The 19,790-nt window shown below is 40.5% G+C and overlaps 1 protein-coding gene across 4 annotated transcripts in view; it reads right to left on the bottom strand.

Moving 5' to 3' along the window:
* LOC126336122 (NADP-dependent malic enzyme-like) overlaps nt 1–19,790 on the bottom strand; it is a 110,615-nt gene that overhangs the window by 43,134 nt on the left and 47,691 nt on the right. For all 4 annotated transcript variants that reach the window (XM_049999607.1, XM_049999608.1, XM_049999609.1 and 1 more), the window contains exons 6-8: nt 18,740–18,922; nt 2,662–2,887; nt 190–332 (exon numbers count right to left, since the gene is read on the bottom strand). In XM_049999607.1, the coding sequence (XP_049855564.1) occupies nt 190–332; nt 2,662–2,887; nt 18,740–18,922 (552 nt within the window). The remainder of the gene's footprint in view (nt 1–189; nt 333–2,661; nt 2,888–18,739; nt 18,923–19,790) is intronic.

Below are 19,790 nucleotides of genomic sequence, written 5' to 3'. Positions count from 1 at the left end.
TATTTTTGAGCATCATTCCCATCAAATGTTACACATCACCATCTCTGTATGTTCAATTTCATTACATGGGAGAAATTACTGCAGTATCTTGCAAAAAGGCAGGATCTCTTGCAAATGTAACAGAACATTTCTCTCTCTCAAAATGCTGTAGCCTATTGTTGATATTTTCACATTAATTGAGTCACTTACATCTGTGTTAACATATGCATCCTCAGCTGTACATTCTGCCTTTTCTGTAGGATTGCTCAATGCAAACACAATAGGATGCTCTGTGAATTTTGCTACAGTTTTTAACAGCTTTGGTGTAAAAGCTCCTCTAACAGCTGCAGCACCTGGGAGAGGAAGATGTACATTTTGTTAAAGTAATCAAGATTTTTTAAAAAATGAACATTTAATATTAATGTAGCAGACACTGTGATAAAAACACTATTTCTACAAGTGCTCCCACAAATCTTCAGCAAAACAATTGTCAAGAGTATGTTCATGCTACAGCCAGATTTAAACAAAAAATTAAATATTTGTTTAATTTCAGTCATCCTAAAACAGTTAAAACATATCTCAACAATTATATAAGTAGCTCAAAGTAAATAAAATTACATATGTTGATAAGAAAAAGATGAACACACTTGTCATAAACATATGATTTTGAACAATTAGGTAAAGTGCAGGAGATGATACATGATGATATAAGGAATAAATAATGTTTCATGAACAAATGTCCATAACACACTTTTTCAATAAAGAGGCCTTTTATGCATACCAATCAGCATCCTTCACAATAAATTACAGTGAATGAGACACTTTCTTGTGTTTTAGTGGAAGGGTTTGAAATGTTCACCACAAATCCAGAGGCATGCATGAATATGCTGCACTGTTCAGATATTCCAATATAAATGAAATGGTGTAAACATATTACTTTAGTATCTGCACATCCTATATGACCTCCTCATACATGAAACGTTTCACATGGTCCCACAGGGAGTATTCCATATACGATAACTAAACAGGTCCTGCAACTGGATCACTTTAATTGATTCATCAACTGGATAAGATGTAGTTGAGGTTCCTCTTCTACACTATAATTTGACCATGGGATAGAGCATTGCAATGTAGTGACTACATGATTCTTTAAAATTAGTAAAAGTAGTTTTTCAGCAGTGAGGAAGTGTGTTTTACTGGCATGTAATACAAACAGTCTTATAGATAACATATTTTTGAATATACGATCCACAGAAGTAGAAGTAACAAATACTGATTTGGAATTATCAGACCATAATGCTCTTAGCCTCAAAATTCCTTCAATGCCACTACAAGGAAAAAAAGTGTATTTCATGTATAAAAGAAAATTTTCCACTGAAAAGTGTGTAGAATTTACAAATATCCTAACTAGTGAGTCCTGGGCAGAAGTGCTGTCCCTAACAAATACAAATTATGCATATAACGCTTTTTCTTCTGTTTTCATGGGATATTTCGAAATATGCTTTGTAAAGAAGCTGTCAAGAATCTCATCAGTTCACAATACAAAACCAAGTTCTTGGATCACAGCTGGCATCAAAACTTCTTGTGGAACTCTAAAGATACTAAATTCAAAACTGAAGACATCTACAGATCCACAGTTTATAGAATATGTTAAGAATTACAAGAGGGTATATCGAAAAGTAATTGCCAAGGCAAACTTTGGGAGTAATAACAACTTAATAAAACAGTCTGATAACAAATCAGAAGCAATATGAGTTACTGTGAGGACTGAAACAGGAAAGAGATGTGAAGACCAGGATATCATTCTTAAAAACACTGAAAATGTCAAATTAAAAAACCAGATTTGCCAAATTACATCAACAATTCTTTCATAAATGCAACAACTTCAATAAGCTCAAAATTTACAAACCAAGAAAAACCCGAATTTCTAAAAGCTGCTTGTAGTATGAGCACAGATCCAAAATATGAACAAGAAGTGTTCAAAATAATAAAGAGCTTGAAACATAAAATGTTAGCAGGAGTAAATGAGGTGCCTGTTTATATCATAACAATGACAGCTGCACAAATTGCAAGGCCCTTGGCATACATAGCCAACTTATCATTTAGTGAAGGAGTGTTTCTCGAAAGGATGAAAATGTCAAAAGGGAAACAATTATTTAAGAATGGTGACAAGCATAAGGTAGAAAACTATTGGACAACATCCCTCCTTCCAGCATTTTCAAAAATAATAGAAAAATTAATGAATCACAGAGTCAACAAATACCTAAATGGCCATAAGAAACAAAAAGAGGGTGGGTGACGACTATGAAGAGTAGATAGTAGAACAGAGAGGGTGTAAACTTTTGAGTGAATCGTGTAGGGGCAGTATATTACAATAGACTGAGGCTGGGATAATTATGGGAGTGGAGAATGTGTTGTAAGGATAGGATAAACCTTTGACAGCCATTCATAAGCACAATGATATAGATGAATCTTCATGGACCACTGTTTTGCTCTTTAATTATGCCTCATAAAACAACTCAACCAGTGTCTGCACCAGTTCAAGCACCAGTGCACAGTACAGGAAAAAAACTAAAGCTGTGATCAAGACGAAATTGAACTTCAAAGCAAAATGCAGTATTAAGACTAGTATATATTTAGTAAATAAGTTAAACTATGTAGGAATAAAAATCTGATATTTACCTATGATGACTGTTGGTTTCACTGTTTCAACTATTTCCTCAAGATCTTTGATAGGCTCATGGGTTTTTGCATATACTGACTTTTGAGCTGTAATGCCACCTGAAGGCCTATCTTTGACAATCAGTCCTTTTGAGTCTACCATCCAGATCTTGTCTCTTGCATCTTGCAGGGAGGTTCCCTCTTCCTGCATTGCCCTTACACAAAGTCCAGCAATACCAAGTGAAGCCTATAAAAATATCAAAATACTTTATGCTTCAGCAATCTTCTCATTATGCAAACTTGAGGCAGTGAATAGTGTTTCAGAATATCAATTTTCAATTTATCTCTTTTGTAATTCTGGTTAATATCTCCTCTTACATATAACTTAAGGCGTAATGAAGAGATATATATGTGCAGATTACAGTTTTGACCTTCTTAACTTTTCTAAACATAGACTGACAGTGGTCTCTTGAGCTAGCCTCATACATTTCTAATGATTTTTTTTTTTCAGTATATCACTTACATATGAAGAGTGCCCCCACTTCAGCAGTCCATAAGAGATGTGAGATTAGAACAGTCCAAAACAGAGGAAATTGCATCTCTTAATTTCTATGTAGACATGTTGTCTTTGATATTCTTTTCCCGATTTGACTGACGTGTACTCCCCACATCAATGTGGAATCAATGCAAAGCAAAACAGTTAAAATGACTTATCTTACACATGCTATGGGAACTTCAGATTGGAATATCAGCAACATAAAGAAAAGGACAAATTGCTACTCACCGTAAAGACGACACGTTGAGTTGCAGGCAGGCTCAATGAAAAGACTGTTACACATTAGTTTTCAGCCAAAGTCCTCTTCAGAAAAAGAAACACATGTACACATTTATTCAAGTAAGCAAGCACATCTTGAAAACAGAGGATTGCTATCTCCAGCAGCTCAGACTGGAATGTCAAGAATTCTGGTACAAGCCACCGGAGGTGGTGGTCATTTGAGTGTGAGGTGTGCTCACTTATGTCAATGAATGTATGTACGTTTCCTTATCTGAAGAGGGCTTTGGCTGAAAGCTAATGTGTATGTGTATTTTCATTGTGCTTGTCTGTAGTTCAACATGTCATCATTACAGTGAGTGGCAGTCTATTCTTTTCCTTGTGTTGTTGTTTCCTAAGTAGTTACTTCAGATGTAGCTTGCAGTTTCCATATTAGGAAAGGCTGCGACATTTATCAATTGGAGCAAACCAGACTTTGGGCTACACTAAAGGTCAGTCTGTTATGCAACCAAAATTTTGGGGTGGAGAGAGTGGGTGCAGGGGGGGAGGGGGGGGGGATGAGAGGAATGAGAGAGGGGTGCAATATGGCAGTGTTACACTCTATTTGATAGTTTACATAGTTATCTTCTTTCCATTTCATAATCAACTTCTAAATAACACTAAAAGCTAACTCCAAGGTAAGATCTTTAGGTACCATAAGTATCTGCTTACATCACATTTCTCAATACTTTATTGCAATGACTATTGGAGAAACTTTTAGTGCTATGTTCACTAGTATTACTGCATGGTTAATGTTTTGACTTGTGCTGTGATTGTGATTTTTGGATAAATAAATAAATACTGAATTAGGACCTAATTAGACAGTGACATAGAAATCAGTCTTGCAGTTTGTTCATATACTCCCTGGCGTGTTCACACAAAGGAACAAACTAACTCCTGAGAGGAAGAGAGGGAAGGACAGAGGGAAGGAGATGGAAAGAGATAGATAGAGAGAGAGAGAGAGAGAGAGAGAGAGAGAGAGAGAGAGAGAGAGAGAGAGCTGTTATATGTACATGAATTCTAAGATTACAGAGCATACTTCCATTAAATTAATAAGAAAGTCCCAGAATCTTATATTTAAAAAAGAGAAGCAGAAAGCAGGATGTGAACCAACTAACTTTTGCATTGTAAATCCATGTCTCTATACACTAACTGCCATAAACTTCTATGCAGATGTGTTTTTTTATATTATCCAATTACCTAAGGCTGTTAATGACTGGTAATCCATTGAATTACATTCAGTCAGAACAAATTGTACCAAGAATGATCCAGTTTTTATGCATATTCAATGTGCCAATGCCCTGAAATGGCATACTTTCATGGCACATAAGTTGTAAAATGAAAATGAAGAAATACAAAAATTCTTTAATAGCAAATATGATGTTTTCTATCATTTTCTTACAACAAATCATACCAATAAAGACACAATTTCAAGAGACCATCCACATACTGATGCTTTGAAACAGCATACATTCATCGGACATATGTTATAACATAAATCCCAGAAAACATAGGCTTCAGCTATGATGGAATCCAATATATCTGCCAAAATTCTGCTTGTGATGTAGACATGAGAAAGAGGTGATGTAGGGCCAGTAGGCTGAATGAACTGAATATTCAGGGGGCCTGTAAGAGCTGTATACTGTAGAAACCATGCACTCAACCTCTGCTACATAGAGCTAAGAAGCATTTTGAGGCACAGTGTTAACACTAGTATATAATTATTTGAAAAACATCACTTGATGATGTCAACAGTTCTAAATACATTGACTGTCATTATGTAAATTCATGTGGCAAATATACAAAATGTACCCTGATAATACAAATTATGTAATCCTTTATCAAGAGATTTATTTTAATATATATTTTCAGGTGGCTCCACTTCAGATCCTTTAACTATGAGCTGTCTCTCCATTATTTAGTCCTATCAGAAGATGCTGGGTCGTATCTGGATTACATAGGAGAAGAACCATATCACCACAGCATCTAGTGATTCCAGTGACAACTGTTTTAACCATGCTGTCTCTTGATGGGTGTTAATTATCACCAAGTCATTAATTATCACTGAGTCACCTAAATAGCAGATTGTAGAATGCTAAACATAATTCTGCAATAATGAAAACGAATAATCCAAGAAATGACACCTGAGGTACATCTGTTTCAAAAATTTTCATCAGAGAATGTCTCTTTATGTATTATGCAACCCATACAGTTCAATCTTCTCAAATAATATTTAATAAGGACTACAGTCAAAAGCTTACTTAGCTTGTATAAAAAGTAAGGTCTTATTCTTATTTTCAAAAGCTGTGACTATCTGGTTTACTATTGTTGTGACTCGCCAAACTTTCAAAGTGCCGCCACGCAGTTACGCGGGTCCTCTACATGCGGCGCTGTCTGCCAGCCATGCAGCAGCAGCGCCACCTAAGCAGCCAGCCAGCCAGCCAGCGGCTGCTAGACTCAGACTCAGTTATGATTTGACTGTTAAAGTGTACTCACACCTTACTCTGTTTAATTGATCTCTGACTTTCATGTATATCCTCTGCCTTGAAATATGTTTGTTCAACTTAAAGTTACAACAATTGACAACGAGGTAGTGATTTTTCTTTTCCATTGTTGACCCACATGTTTCCATGGCTACTTTAGAGCAACTATTGCAAGGTCTCATAGAACAGCAAATGCTTCTAACAAATGCAATTTGTGATTTTGATCAAATGCGGGGCATCTCTCGTCATTGTTTCTACCTTCTTTTCCTCCTTACGTCGAGATGGCAGAAGATTGGTCTGATTACGAAAATCATCTTTGACAGCACTTCTTGGCATTTCATGTCACGGATGAACAAACATGTAATTCTCTGTTCCTTTCATGTATTTCACCTCAAATGTATGTTGTTGTCACAATTGGCTCCTTTGAAAGATCCTGCATCTTTGTCCTTTGCTGAAATGTGCTCACTTCTGTCTGTCTATTTTCAAAAGCAAATGCATGTGGTAGCCTCTCATGTTGCCTTTTATCATTGTCAAAAACAACCGAATCAATCCTATCGCACTTGGGCTGCTGAACTTCATGGCCTCAGTAGAAAGTGTTAATTTGTTACCGAAGTTCACAAAGAATCCTACGCCGATTCCATGGTACAGGATGCTATTATCGGATCAGCGCCTGACAAAGAAGTTAGACAATGTGCCCTTCAGTTGGCAGTTCCGACTCTAGATGAAGTCCTATCCATTGCTCAGTCTTCTGAAATTTCTCGCACTGCTGGAGCACAAATAGAGGCATGGGGTGATGTTGGGGAAATACAACCTCTGTGCAATGTTGACGAAGCGTGTGGCGTGTCCCTGCCGGCTGTCATGTGTCATCCGTTTGAAACTCCGACCTCATACATGATGTTCATGAACATGACGCTGATTCTGATTCTGTGTTGTCTGTCAATTGTACTTCTTCCCTTTCAGGGAAGTTATTCCTCACTGTCCAAATACTTGGTCGAGATGTTCGCATTCAGGTGGATACTGGTTCTGCTGCCACTATCATCAATACTCAGACATATGTTCAGTTGGGTTCTACACTCCTGTCACCTGTCACTAGGCAATTACAGACTTACAATAAACAGACGATTTCTCTCTTCGGACAATTTGATGATGAAGTATCTTACAAATCTTTCGTTTGCACTGTTCCCATATTTGTGGTCGACCATAGTAATGCGGAGAATCTTTTTGGTTTTGATGCCTTTCGCGTTTTTGGGTTCTCCATAGGTGACTCTGACAATATCGTCTCTGATGCTATTCAAAATGGCTTTGAGCACTATGGGACTTAACATCTGAGGTCATCAGTCCCCTAGAACTTAGAACTACTTAAACCTAACTAACCTAAGGACATCACACATCCATGCCTCAGGCAGGATTCAAACCTGTGACTGTAGCGGTCACGCGGTTCCAGACTGAAGTGCCTAGAACCGCACAGCCACACCTGATGCTATTCCTTATGCTCAATTGGATTCCTTGTTGACGACATTTTCGTCCCTTTTTTCTCCTGGGTTAGGCCGTGCAAATGACTTTGAAGCTCATATCACGCTCAAAGCCACTGCTCGGCCTAAGTTTCTCGGGCTCGGCCCATTCCTGTGGCCCTTCATGATCAGGTTAAACGGGAGCTGGATCATCTCTGTGCTTCAGGGGTCTTGCTTCCTGTCACTTCCAGTGAGTGGTCCTCTCCTGTTGTCGTTGCTAAGTCAAATGGTGATATTCATGTCTGTGGCGATTTCAAAGCCACTGTAAATGCTCAGTGCCTTATCGACACTTACCCTACGCCTCGACCTGAAGAATTGTTCACTAAACTTGCTGGAGGTCAATATTTTTCTAAACTTGACCTGTCAGAAGCTTATCATTAACTTCCTCTTGACGCTGGTTCCCAGCAGTTTCTGGTCCTTAACACATCTTTCGGCCTCTATCAATACCAACGATTGCCATTTGGGGCTGCCAGCACCCCTGCTCTCTTTCAGCGATTCTTGGAACAATTATTGCTCACTGTCCCTGGGTGTATAAATTACCAGGACGACATTGTTGTCGCTGGCCTCACCACTGGCAAACATCTTCAAAATCTCTGCACACTTTTTCATGTCTTACAAACTGCCGGTCTCGAGTGTAATCTTCAGAAATCAAAATTTTTTCAGGCATCTATCATGTACTTGGGGTTTCAACTCTCTCAAGATGGTATTCGTCTGCTTCAGCAAACTGTCGCTGCGATCGATGCCCTTCCTCGCCCTACATCTGTTAAGGGACTACAGGCCTTCTTGGGGAAAATAGCATACTATCACAAGTTTTTACCATCTGCTGCTTTGGTGGCTGTGCCGTTGCATCGCCTGTTGCATAAAAATGTGCCTTTTCACTGGTTCGTGTCATGCGATGTGACTTTCCAGAAACTGAAGACTATGCTGAAACAGGCCCCATGCCCGGCTACTTATCAACCTGGCTAACATCTTGTTCTTGCCGTGGACACCTCTCAATACGGGATCGGTGCAGTCCTTGCACAACATTTTTCTGAAGGTTCTGAACAACCAATTGCTTATTCCTCCAAAATGCTCACGGATTCCCAACAAAAGTATTCTCGAATTGAAACAGAAGATTTGGCCATTATTTATGCTCTTCATAAGTTTGGTGTTTTTCTCTATGGATCCAAATTTCATCTTGTTACAGATCACAAACCACTTGTTTCCTTGTTTCATCCATCAATGTCACTGTCCGACAAGGCAGCACACCGCCTCCAGCATTGGGCTCTTTACTTATCTTTTTTCAATTATGAGATTCATTTCCGGTGGACAGCTCAACATGTGAATGCTGATTCACTGTCTTGTCTTCCCATGGGTCCTGATCTGGCATTCAATAGGAACAAACTTTTGTGTTTCCACCTGCATGTTGCCAAGCAGTGGGTTGTGGACAGGTTCTCCATCACCGAAGACCAGCTTATGGCTGCTACGGGTTACGACCCTACCCTCTCCTGGGTTTTATGCAGTATTCAGAATGGTTGGCCAGATTGTCCATCCGCTAAGACTTCTGGTCCGTTGTGGAACTACTACACTTTGTGTTACCGCCTCATGGCTAGGTAAAGTGTTATTCTCCTTTCCACTGAAAATGCTTCGCCGCATGTTGTCGTACCTGTGTCTTTGCAAGCTTCGGTCTTGCACCTCCTTCACCAAGGGCACTGGGGTGTCTCTCGCACAAAATCTCTGGCGCACCATCATGTGTACTGGCCTGGCATCGACTCTGAAATCGCACACATGGTCACTGCCTGTGGTCCTTGTGCATCACAGACCGCCACCCCGAAGTCGTCTTTGTCCCCATGGCCTTTGCCTGAGAAGCCTTGGGAGCGTATTCATGCTGACCTCCACGGGACCTTGTTTAGGTACTTATTGGCTTCTCGTTATTGACACCTACTCTAACTTTCCTTTCATTGTCCATTGCACATCGCCTACCACCGTGACAACCACCATTGGTCTAGTTTGCATTTTCTCTTTGGAAGGCCTTCCCTCTACTCTTGTTACTGATAATGGTCCACAATTTGCCTCTTCCGATTTTGCCGATTTTTGTGCCCATCACAGTGTCATGCATGTCACGGCCTCTCTGTACCATCCACAGTCAAACGGTGGGGCTGAATGACTGGTCCGCACATTTAAGGCTCAGATGAGGAAACTCCTGACTTCTTCTGCTGCTGCTGATGTGCTTCTCCAATTTATAGCTTCTTACCGTTTCACCCAAATGAGCGACCACAGCCCAGCTGAGCTCGTAGACGGCCGACAGCCCTGCCCGCTACTTCATCTTCTGCGGCCTTTCACCTCACGGCCACAGGTGCCTTCACTTGGCCGGTTCACCGCCAACGACCTTGTATGGGTACGGGGATATGGCAGGCAGGTAAAATGGAGTCCTGGCTGCATCTTACAACACTGTGGCCGGTGCCTGTATGAAATCCAGATGGACACGGGTGTTGCAGTGAGTCATTTGGACCAGCTTCGGCCTCGCGTGTCAGCAGTGCCTGTTCCGGTTGCTGCTACACCTCCTTTGGCTCTACCTGATGCTTGGTATACTGGAATCTCTCATTACTCACAACGCAGTCCTCTCACCATCATATCAGTGCCAGCACAAGAACTGACGCCACCAGGAGACGTACCCATGCAGGAACCATCTACATGACATCTACATGACTACTCTGCAATTCACATTTAAGTGCTTGGCAGAGGGTTCATCGAACCACAATCATACTATCTCTCTACTATTCCACTCCCGAACAGTGAGCGGGAAAAACGAACACCTAAACCTTTCTGTTCGAGCTCTGATTTCTCTTATTTTATTTTGATGATCATTCCTACCTATGTAGGTTGGGCTCAACAAAATATTTTCGCATTCGGAAGAGAAAGTTGGTGACTGAAATTTCGTAAAAAGGTCTCGCCGCGACGAAAAACGTCTATGCTGTAATGACTTCCATCCCAATTCACGTATCATATCTGCCACACACTCTCCCCTATAACGTGATATTACAAAACGAGCTGCCCTTTTTTGCACCCTTTCGATGTCCTCCGTCAATCCCACCTGGTGTGGATCCCACACCGTGCAGCAATATTCTAACAGAGGACGAACGAGTGTAGTGTAAGCTGTCTCTTTAGTGGACTTGTTGCATCTTCTAAGTGTCCTGCCAATGAAACGCAACCTTTGGCTCGCCTTCCCGACAATATTATCTATGTGGTCCTTCCAACTGAAGTTGTTCGTAATTTTAACACCCAGGTACTTAGTTGAATTGACAGCCTTGAGAATTGTACTATTTATCGAGTAATCGAATTCCAACGGATTTCTTTTGGAACTCATGTGGATCATCTCACACTTTTCGTTATTTAGCGTCAACTGCCACCTGACACACCATACAGCAATCTTTTCTAAATCACTTTGCAACTGATACTGGTCTTCGGATGACCTTACTAGACGGTAAATTACAGCATCATCTGCGAACAGTCTAAGAGAACTGCTCAGATTGTCACCCAGGTCATTTATATAGATCAGGAACAGTAGAGGTCCCAGGACGCTTCCCTGGGGAACACCTGATATCACTTCAGTTTTACTCGATGATTTGCCGTCTATTACTACGAACTGCGAACTTCCTGACAGGAAATCACGAACCCAGTCGCACAACTGAGACGATACCCCATAGCTCCGCAGCTTGATTAGAAGTCGCTTATGAGGAACGGTGTCGAAAGCTTTCCGGAAATCTAGAAATATGGAATCAACTTGAGATCCCCTGTCGATAGCGGCCATTACTTTGTGCGAATAAAGAGCTAGCTGCGTTGCACAAGAGCGATGTTTTCTAAAGCCATGCTTATTACGTGTCAATAGATCGTTCCCTTCGAGGTGATTCATAATGTTTGAATACAGTATATGCTCCAAAACCCTACTGCAAACTGACGTCAATGATATAGGTCTGTAGTTAAATGGATTACTCCTACTACCCTTCTTGAACACTGGTGCGACCTGCGCAATTTTCCAATCTGTAGGTACAGATCTATCATTGAGCGAGCGGTTGTATATGAGTGCTAAGTAGGGAGCTATAGTATCAGCGTAATCTGAAAGGAACCTAATCGGTATACAATCTGGACCTGAAGACTTGCCCGTATCAAGCGATTTGAGTTGCTTCGCAACCCCTAAGGTATCTACTTCTAAGAAACTCATGCTAGCAGATGTTCGTGTTTCAAATTCTGGAATATTCCATTCGTCTTCCCTGGTGAAGGAATTTCGGAAAACTGCGTTCAATAACTCCACTTTAGCGGCACAGTCGTCGATAACAGTACCATCGGCACTGCGCAGCGAAGGTATTGACTGCGTCTTGCCGCTTGTGTACTTTACATAAGACCAGAATTTCTTCGGATTTTCTACCAAATTTCGAGACAATGTTTCGTTGTGGAACCTATTAAAGGCATCTCGCATCGAAGTACGTGCCAAATTCCGCGCGTCTGTAAATTTTAGCCCATCTTCGGGATTTCCCGTTCTTCTGAACTTCGCATGCTTTTTCCGTTGCCTCTGCAATAGCGTTCGGACCTTTTTTGTGTACCACGGGGGATCCGTTCCATCTCTTACCAATTTATGAGGTATGAATATCTCAATTGCTTTTGCTACTATATCTTTGAATTTGAGCCACATCTCCTCTACATTCGCATAGTCAGTTCGGAAGGAATGGAAGTTGTCTTTTAGGAAGGCTTCTAGTGGCACTTTATCCGCTTTTTTAAATAAAATTATTTTGCGTTTGTTTCTGATGGATTTGGAAGAAATGGTATTGAGCCTAGCTACAATTACCTTGTGATCACTAATCCCTCTATCAGTCATGATGCTCTCTATCAGCTCAGGTCAAGTGTGTTTTCGCAACCATTTACAATTCGCGTGGGTTCGTGGACTAACTGCTCGAAATAATTTTCGGAGAAAGCATTTAGGACAATCTCGGAAGACGTTTTCTGCCTACCACCGGTTTTGAACAAGTATTTTTGCCAACATACCGAGGGTAGGTTGAAGTCCCCACCAACTATAACCGTATGAGTGGGGTATTTATTTGTTACGAGACTCAAACTTTCTCTGAACTGTTCCGCAACTGTATCATCGGAGTCTGGGGGTCGGTAGAAGGAGCCAATTATTAACTTAATTCGGCTGTTAAGTATAACCTCCACCCATACCAATTCGCACGGAGTATCTACATCGACTTCACTACAAGATAAACCACTACTGACAGACACAAACACTCCACCACCAATTCTGCCTAATCTATCTTTCCTGAACACCGTCTGAGACTTCGTAAAAATTTCTGCAGAACTTATTTCAGGCTTTAGCCAGCTTTCTGTACCCATAACGATATCAGCTTCTGTGCTTTCTATTAGCGCTTGAAGCTCAGGGACTTTTCCAGCGCAACTACAACAATTTACAACTATAATTCCGACTGTTCCTTGATCCAAGCACGTCCTGTAATTGCCAAGCACCCTTTGACATTGCAGCCCATCCCGCACTTTCCCGAGGCCTTCTAACCTAAAAAACCGCCCAGTCCACGCCACACAGCCTCCGTTACCCGTGTAGCCGCCAGCTGAGTGTAGTGAACTCCTGACCTATTCAGCGGAACCCGAAACCCCACCACCCTATGGCGCAAGTCAAGGAATCTGCAGCCAATACGGTCGCAAAACCGTCTGAGCCTCTGATTCAGACCCTCCACCCGGCTCTGCACCAAAGGTCCGCAGTCGGTTCTGTCAATGATGCTGCAGATGGTGAGCTCTGCCTTCATCTTGTAAGCAAGACCGGCAGCCTTCACCAAATCAGATAGCCGCTGGAATCCAGAGAGAATTTCCTCAGATCCAAAGCGACACACGTCATTAGTGCCGACATGTGCCACCACCTGCAGCTGGCTGCACCCTGTGCTCTTCATGGCATCCGGAAGGACCCTTTCCACATCAGGAATGACTCCTCCCGGAATGCACACGGAGTGCACACTGGATTTCTTCCCCTCCTTAGCCGCCGTATCCCTAAGGGGCCCCATTACGCGCCTAACATTGGAGCTCCCAACTACCAGTAAGCCCACCCTCTGCGATTGCCCGGACCTTGAAGGCTGAGAATGATCCTCTGAAACAGGGCAGGCAGCTGCATCTGGCTCAGCAAGAGACAGTGCCTGAAACCGGTTTGTCAGACGCACCGGGGATGCTTTGTGATCAGCCTCCGGGACGCCTTTCGCTGCCTGCCACGCCTTGGAACGACCTCCCAATCAACCACAGGCGAGGGCTCAGCCCCACTGCGGGCAGCAACCGGGGCAACCACAGCGGCAGACCGATCTGGGGACAGACGGGACGAGGTTGACATCCCCGTGATACCCAAGTCCGGCTCCCCACAGTGGTGCCCATTGGCAACAGCCTCAAGCTGCGCGACCGAAGTCAGCGCCAATTGCAGCTGTGAGCGAAGGGATGCCAAGTCAGCCCTCATCCGAACACAGCAATCGCAGTCCCTGTCCATTCTGATCGATGTTGAACAACAGTTACCGAAACACGAGTCTGTGCCTAGATAATGCAAGCGAAACACGCAAAGAATGTATCAACTAACCTGTACAAATGCCTAACGACTGCGCTACAATCTGCTGAATTTACGATTACAGTAACTAAAACACGAAATTGCACCTCCTATACGAAACTCACACGCAATTTAAATAAGAATCTACGAAGTAAACACTAAAGCGCGATGCTACAACTGTCAAATACTATAATACGCCCAAAATATATGAATTAAACAATGCAAGTACCCAAAAACACGCAAAGAAATTAATTAAGCTATCTAACAAACAAGTAAGCTAGGGTTATACGACTTGCTGCTGCAGCTGCTTATCCAACGGCGGCAGGGAGCACCAGATGACCATCATCTGTTGGAGCAACTCTACTTGCCTCCTTCTCCTACGGACGTGGACACATCGCTCATGTCTCCTGTTATAACAACCGGACTTGCCGCAATGGAAAGATTGGTGCACGGGGCCTCAGCAGATTCAACCCCCAAGTCTCCTGTCATCTCGGCCCGTTATCATCGGGGACACTTTCGTCCATATGGGATGCCTCCTCCTTGAGACTTTACAGCCAGTCAAACAACACCTATGGATGTTAGCATTCTACAGGCCACCTCCAACAAGACCAGTGCAAAAATTTCGGAGGGGGAAAAGTGTTGTAACTCTCCAATCTTTCAAAGTGTCGCCGCACAGTTATGTCCTCTAGATGCGACGCTGTCTGCCAGCCATGCAGCAGCAACGCCACCTAAGCAGCCAGCCAGCCAGCGGCCACTAGACTTGGACTCAGTTATGATTTGACTGTTAAAGTGTACACATGTCTTACTCTGTTTACTTGATCTGTGACTTTCATGTATTGTGTCTTCCTTGAAATATATTTGTTCAACTTGAAGTTACAACAACTATGTTTTAAACTGCTGAAGTTGTAGCCTATTTCTTCCTCATCGGTAACCAATCAGTTTCTTTGGAAGGAAGTTATTTTCTTCAAAATGATTACTTAGCTGATTGTATAGGAGTTTCACAATTTTTTGAAACTATCACTACTACTGAAACTGATCAGTAATTCTGTGGGAGATTTTTGTCTCCTTTTCTGGAAACTGCTATGACTTTGAAGTTTTTAATGATTCAGGGAAATTCCAAACTGTTGACATTTGTTAAAATGGATGTTTAAGCTTCATAGATCAAATAAATTGCCCTTTTGATAATGAAGATGGATGGATAGTAATAACCCAAAGCTTTAGAGTTGAAGAAATTTTTAATTGCTTTTATGATATCAGTGAATGTGATAGTTTTCCCCTGAATATACTTTTTCACTGGTAGCTGCTTACCAATTAGTTCACGTACAGAAGTGCTGACCAAGTTAATCCTGTTTTCAGTTTCTTTCACTGAAGATACAATGAATCTCCTGAGTTGGCAGGTTCAAGTGATACCTCTCATATGTGTAAATGTTCATGCTGCTATGCACTTGTTTGGTACAGTTTCTGTATACCTTTCTTAGCCTTTTTTTATTACTTTATTTTTATATTTTATTTACATGAAGAAGTTTAACTTTATACTGATCAGCCAGAACGTTGTGACAAACTATCTAACAGATGGTATGTCCACCTTTGGCATGGGTAACAACAGTGATGTGTCATTGCATGGGAGAAAATGAGCACATGGCAGATCACTGGAGTGCATTGGCACCACCTCTACAATCGCAAGTCACCTAATTTCCTTAAATTCTGGGGGGAGGGGGGGGATGATGAGCTCTGACACCACATTCAATCACATCCCAGATGCGTTCAATTGGATTCAAATGCCTGCACATCAATTGAAACTTGCCACTGTGTTCTTCCTACCACTCCACCACACTCCTGGCCTTGTGACATGGTGTATTATTTTCTTGTTGAAAAGAGCCACTGCCGACAGGAAAAATGATTATTGCGAAGAGGTGTATATGGTCTGCAACTAGTGTATGATACTCCTTGGCTGTCATGGTGCCTTGCATGAGCTTCATTGGACTCATTGGTGCCCACATGAATGTTTCCCAGAGCATAATGGAGCCGCCACCAGCTTGTCTCAGTACAGATGTCAAGGAGCTATTCCTCTGGAAGATGACAGATTCACACTCTTCCATCAGTGAAAAAGAAGATATCAGAATTCATCAGACCATGCAAAGTCTGCCACTGTGACAATGTTGATTGCTAAAGGTCATGTGCCCATATCAGTTGTAGTTGTTAGTGTTGTGGTGCTAACATTGGCACATGCAAGGGTTGTCAGCTGCACTAAACACTATTAGGAGTGTTTAGTATGTTTATTGTTTTCAGACACACTTGTACCCTGCCCAGCATTAAAGTCTGGTATTAGTTCCACCACAGTTCACTGCCTGTTCTGTTTTACCAGTCTGCCCAGCCTACAATGTCTGACAACTGTAATGAGGGGTGGCTCCCCATCCCCATGGCATCTGGATATGGTTTCATTTTGATTTCACCATGTGTTGAAGACACTCACTATAGCACTCCTCAAACACCCAACAAATCATGCACTTTCCAGAATGCTTGTGCTAAGCCTCTGGACCATCACAATCTGCCCTTGGTCAAACTCAGATAGATCATGCACCTTCCCCTTTCTAGACATGGACAGCATGATCACTGACACTACATGCAACGTGTGTGTGTGTGATTTGCATTCACTTCCCAATGGGTGATGCTGCTATCACCTGGATGGGCTTGTACTGATGGTCTGCAACTAGTACTGATGATCAATGGTGGTGAATAAAACTTTTTATATTTCATATACATCTTGTAATTTTTATCATCCTGTTTAGTGTCTCTTATTATGGTTATTCTTATATATGCTTCACAGTAACAAAATTTTTCCCTAATGCTTTTGAATTCACTGTTATACCAGTTTGGTAAATTTCTTTGAGCTTAACTTTGAAATTAATATTTCTTAAAGGCAAACAAGGGTACCACTTGCTGAATAATTTGCTAAAGAATCCATCACACATAGTTTCAACATTAATTTGTCCAGTCTCCATTTCATACAAAAAAACCTCCATTTTATATAACTTAGCCTATCAGCAAACCAAGTTCACAAACACAAATTTCTCATCACTCATCCAAATCACTACACCTTTTTCATGGAAAGAATTGTTGGTGTGACTTGGCTATCTGCTGTAGAGTATTACGAGCAGTAGTTCATGGCCATAAGAACATCTGTCCACATAGCTAACAGTAAAAATGTCACTAGATAAATTCACATTAATGGTACCAAAGCAGGCTTCTTTACAAGTATCACTTCTGTTCATACAAAAAATTGAGGTACTTTGGAATATTAAAGAACAACCTTGAAACTTTCTTGTCAGATCTATTAAAGTTGCCACAGATAGTGATATTTCCTTTTTTCAAAAAATCTGTTCTCACTGTAAGTTCAAAATTTTTGAAGAATATTTTTACAGCTTGATTCAAAGACCTATAAAGACATAGAACTATCATTTTCTTAGTCTGCCATTATGCAGTTGGACACTCAATATGATTTCTAACAAACTGGCCCACATTAAATTTTGTTCAGTTTCATGCCATCTTTGACAAGAATTACAACTGCATCCTTTTTTCTGTTTTCTGCACATTATGTTAGTGACAACATAGCCATGAGGAAGAAAAATGTCTTTTTCAGATTCAGTTAGCTAATTTTCTGTTATACCAACTACATTTACTTTCTTATCTACAAGGACATAAAAATGTTTGATTGTGGAGTTTCATTTAGCACAGAGCCATTAACATTTATTTTTAAGATATTTAATGCACTAATAAGTGTAAAGGACTGATTGATTGTTTAAAAATTAAGACAAGTGCTTGTAATAAACCGCTTAAGCATGCTCATGTCTTGCTGTACCTGTGTTTTGCACAGACTTGCCATTGATCCATCTGTTTCTATGATTAGAAAACATTACAGCTTTAATTTGATGTCCCATCTCTGGTGCCCTATAGGCAGGCTGTTGAATTCTAGTCTAGCTGCTTGGATGAATTCTAAACTAATTTTTATGCCACTACCAATACATTGAGAATCATTGAATGTAACCTTTTCTGTTACTTCTTGTTAGGCATTCTATGAAATACAACAAAGTATCACTATTTGCTTTTGTCATCATCAAACAATCAAAAATCATATTGTCAAAGCAAAACTGACTTTTCACATTTAATGGATTTTGCTCAGTTAATATACTTGGAAAGTGCAACTGCTATTGCTACAGAAATGATGAATTATCAGCACTTCATAATGCAAATGAAGGTGAAAGAATAGCGCATGAAACAAGGTAAAAAAGTGTACATTCCAAGTAACTACAAAAGAATGAAATCCTGTATAACTGAATCATCCAAACCACCACTGGGCTGTTTACCAATGGTATTGTTGTGTATGGATGAATTACAATGGGAGTAGACTGCAGCAAAATACAGGAATATCTACAGAGGACTGATGGTTGATGCAATGGCTGTCAGCTGTCAGTCACTATCAAAAACATATCTCCACCCTCACATGGTCCTTTCAAGTGAGCAACAATTCATTTCTCGAAGAAAAAATAATCGTTTGTAGTGCTACCAACTTCTGCCACTTGAAGTCTTGACTCAAGAATTGCTTTCAAATGTGAAGAGATACATAAAAAGCAATGGTGACATACACTTGTGCATTTATGTCACAAGTCAACATAAAGTTAGTTATACAGTATTTCCTTCAATGATGATATTTTAGTAAGAAGTTCATAGATACCTGTCCAGCACCCTGAAACAGTATTATGTTGTCAGACAGGCGTGTCTTTGTGATACGGAAAGAGGCAAGTAATCCAGCCACAACGACTGAGGCTGTTCCTTGTATGTCATCATTGAATGTGCAATAACTTTGTCTGTATTTTTCAAGCAAATGAAATGCATTGTAGTTTCCAAAATCTTCAAACTGAAACATTAAAAGAAATATATACTATGTTCATTAGCTGCATCATTACATATAAGCTAAAAAGATTTGCTAAAATTATCTTTTTCTATTACTCAATATTTTATAATTGAAGTTCTTTAATTAGTTATGATAAGGTTCATTAATAAAATAATTTAATGGATAAATTAATGAAATACTGCACCCTTCTGACAGAATGGTTAATAAAGTTAAGATTTTTTAATATTTCTAAATAAGTGTAGCATACAGTAACAGAACTGCTCGATTGTGGTAAGGAAGTTAAATGGGGAACCAAGATATGCGCTGCCATACTAAACAGAGTGGCTCAGAGAGAGGAAACCAGATTCCACACTAACTTAGTCTTAATGGGAAGATAAATTAAATATTTTCCAACTCAAAAAAATCATATGATCCAAAGAAGCAAAGACTAATCCTCTCTCTTTACCAGCACAAAACAGTGGTCTCAATAAAAAAGGAAATGGTAATTCCATTAACATAGAAGACACAAGTAAAGTGCAAATTAAACATTTTGAAATTGGCACCAAACAATGAGCATTATAACTATGTAACAACTGCATCAGCATCTGTAATATTTCATAATTACAGAGAAGATAAAAAGCTATATTCAAATTAAAGTTAGACAAATACCCAAACATATTTGGTAACTAAGTTCATTTCTCTGTCATTTCTTAAAACTATTTAAAATACTATTATGGTATTTGTAAAAGTCCAGCTCAACAATGAGTTACAAGAATGCTACACAACCTAGGTTATTTTTGTCATGGGACACATAGAGAAAGGTTTCCAGCAGAACATGGTTACTGGCATTGCAGCAATAGACCTTTCAGTAATATGTGATACTATAAACTAC

This window comes from Schistocerca gregaria, chromosome 2 (assembly GCF_023897955.1).
Source record: "Schistocerca gregaria isolate iqSchGreg1 chromosome 2, iqSchGreg1.2, whole genome shotgun sequence".
Classification (NCBI taxonomy): domain Eukaryota; kingdom Metazoa; phylum Arthropoda; class Insecta; order Orthoptera; family Acrididae; genus Schistocerca; species Schistocerca gregaria.
Note: the sequence above shows the minus strand (reverse complement) of the source record. Positions and strands in the feature narration are given on the sequence as shown.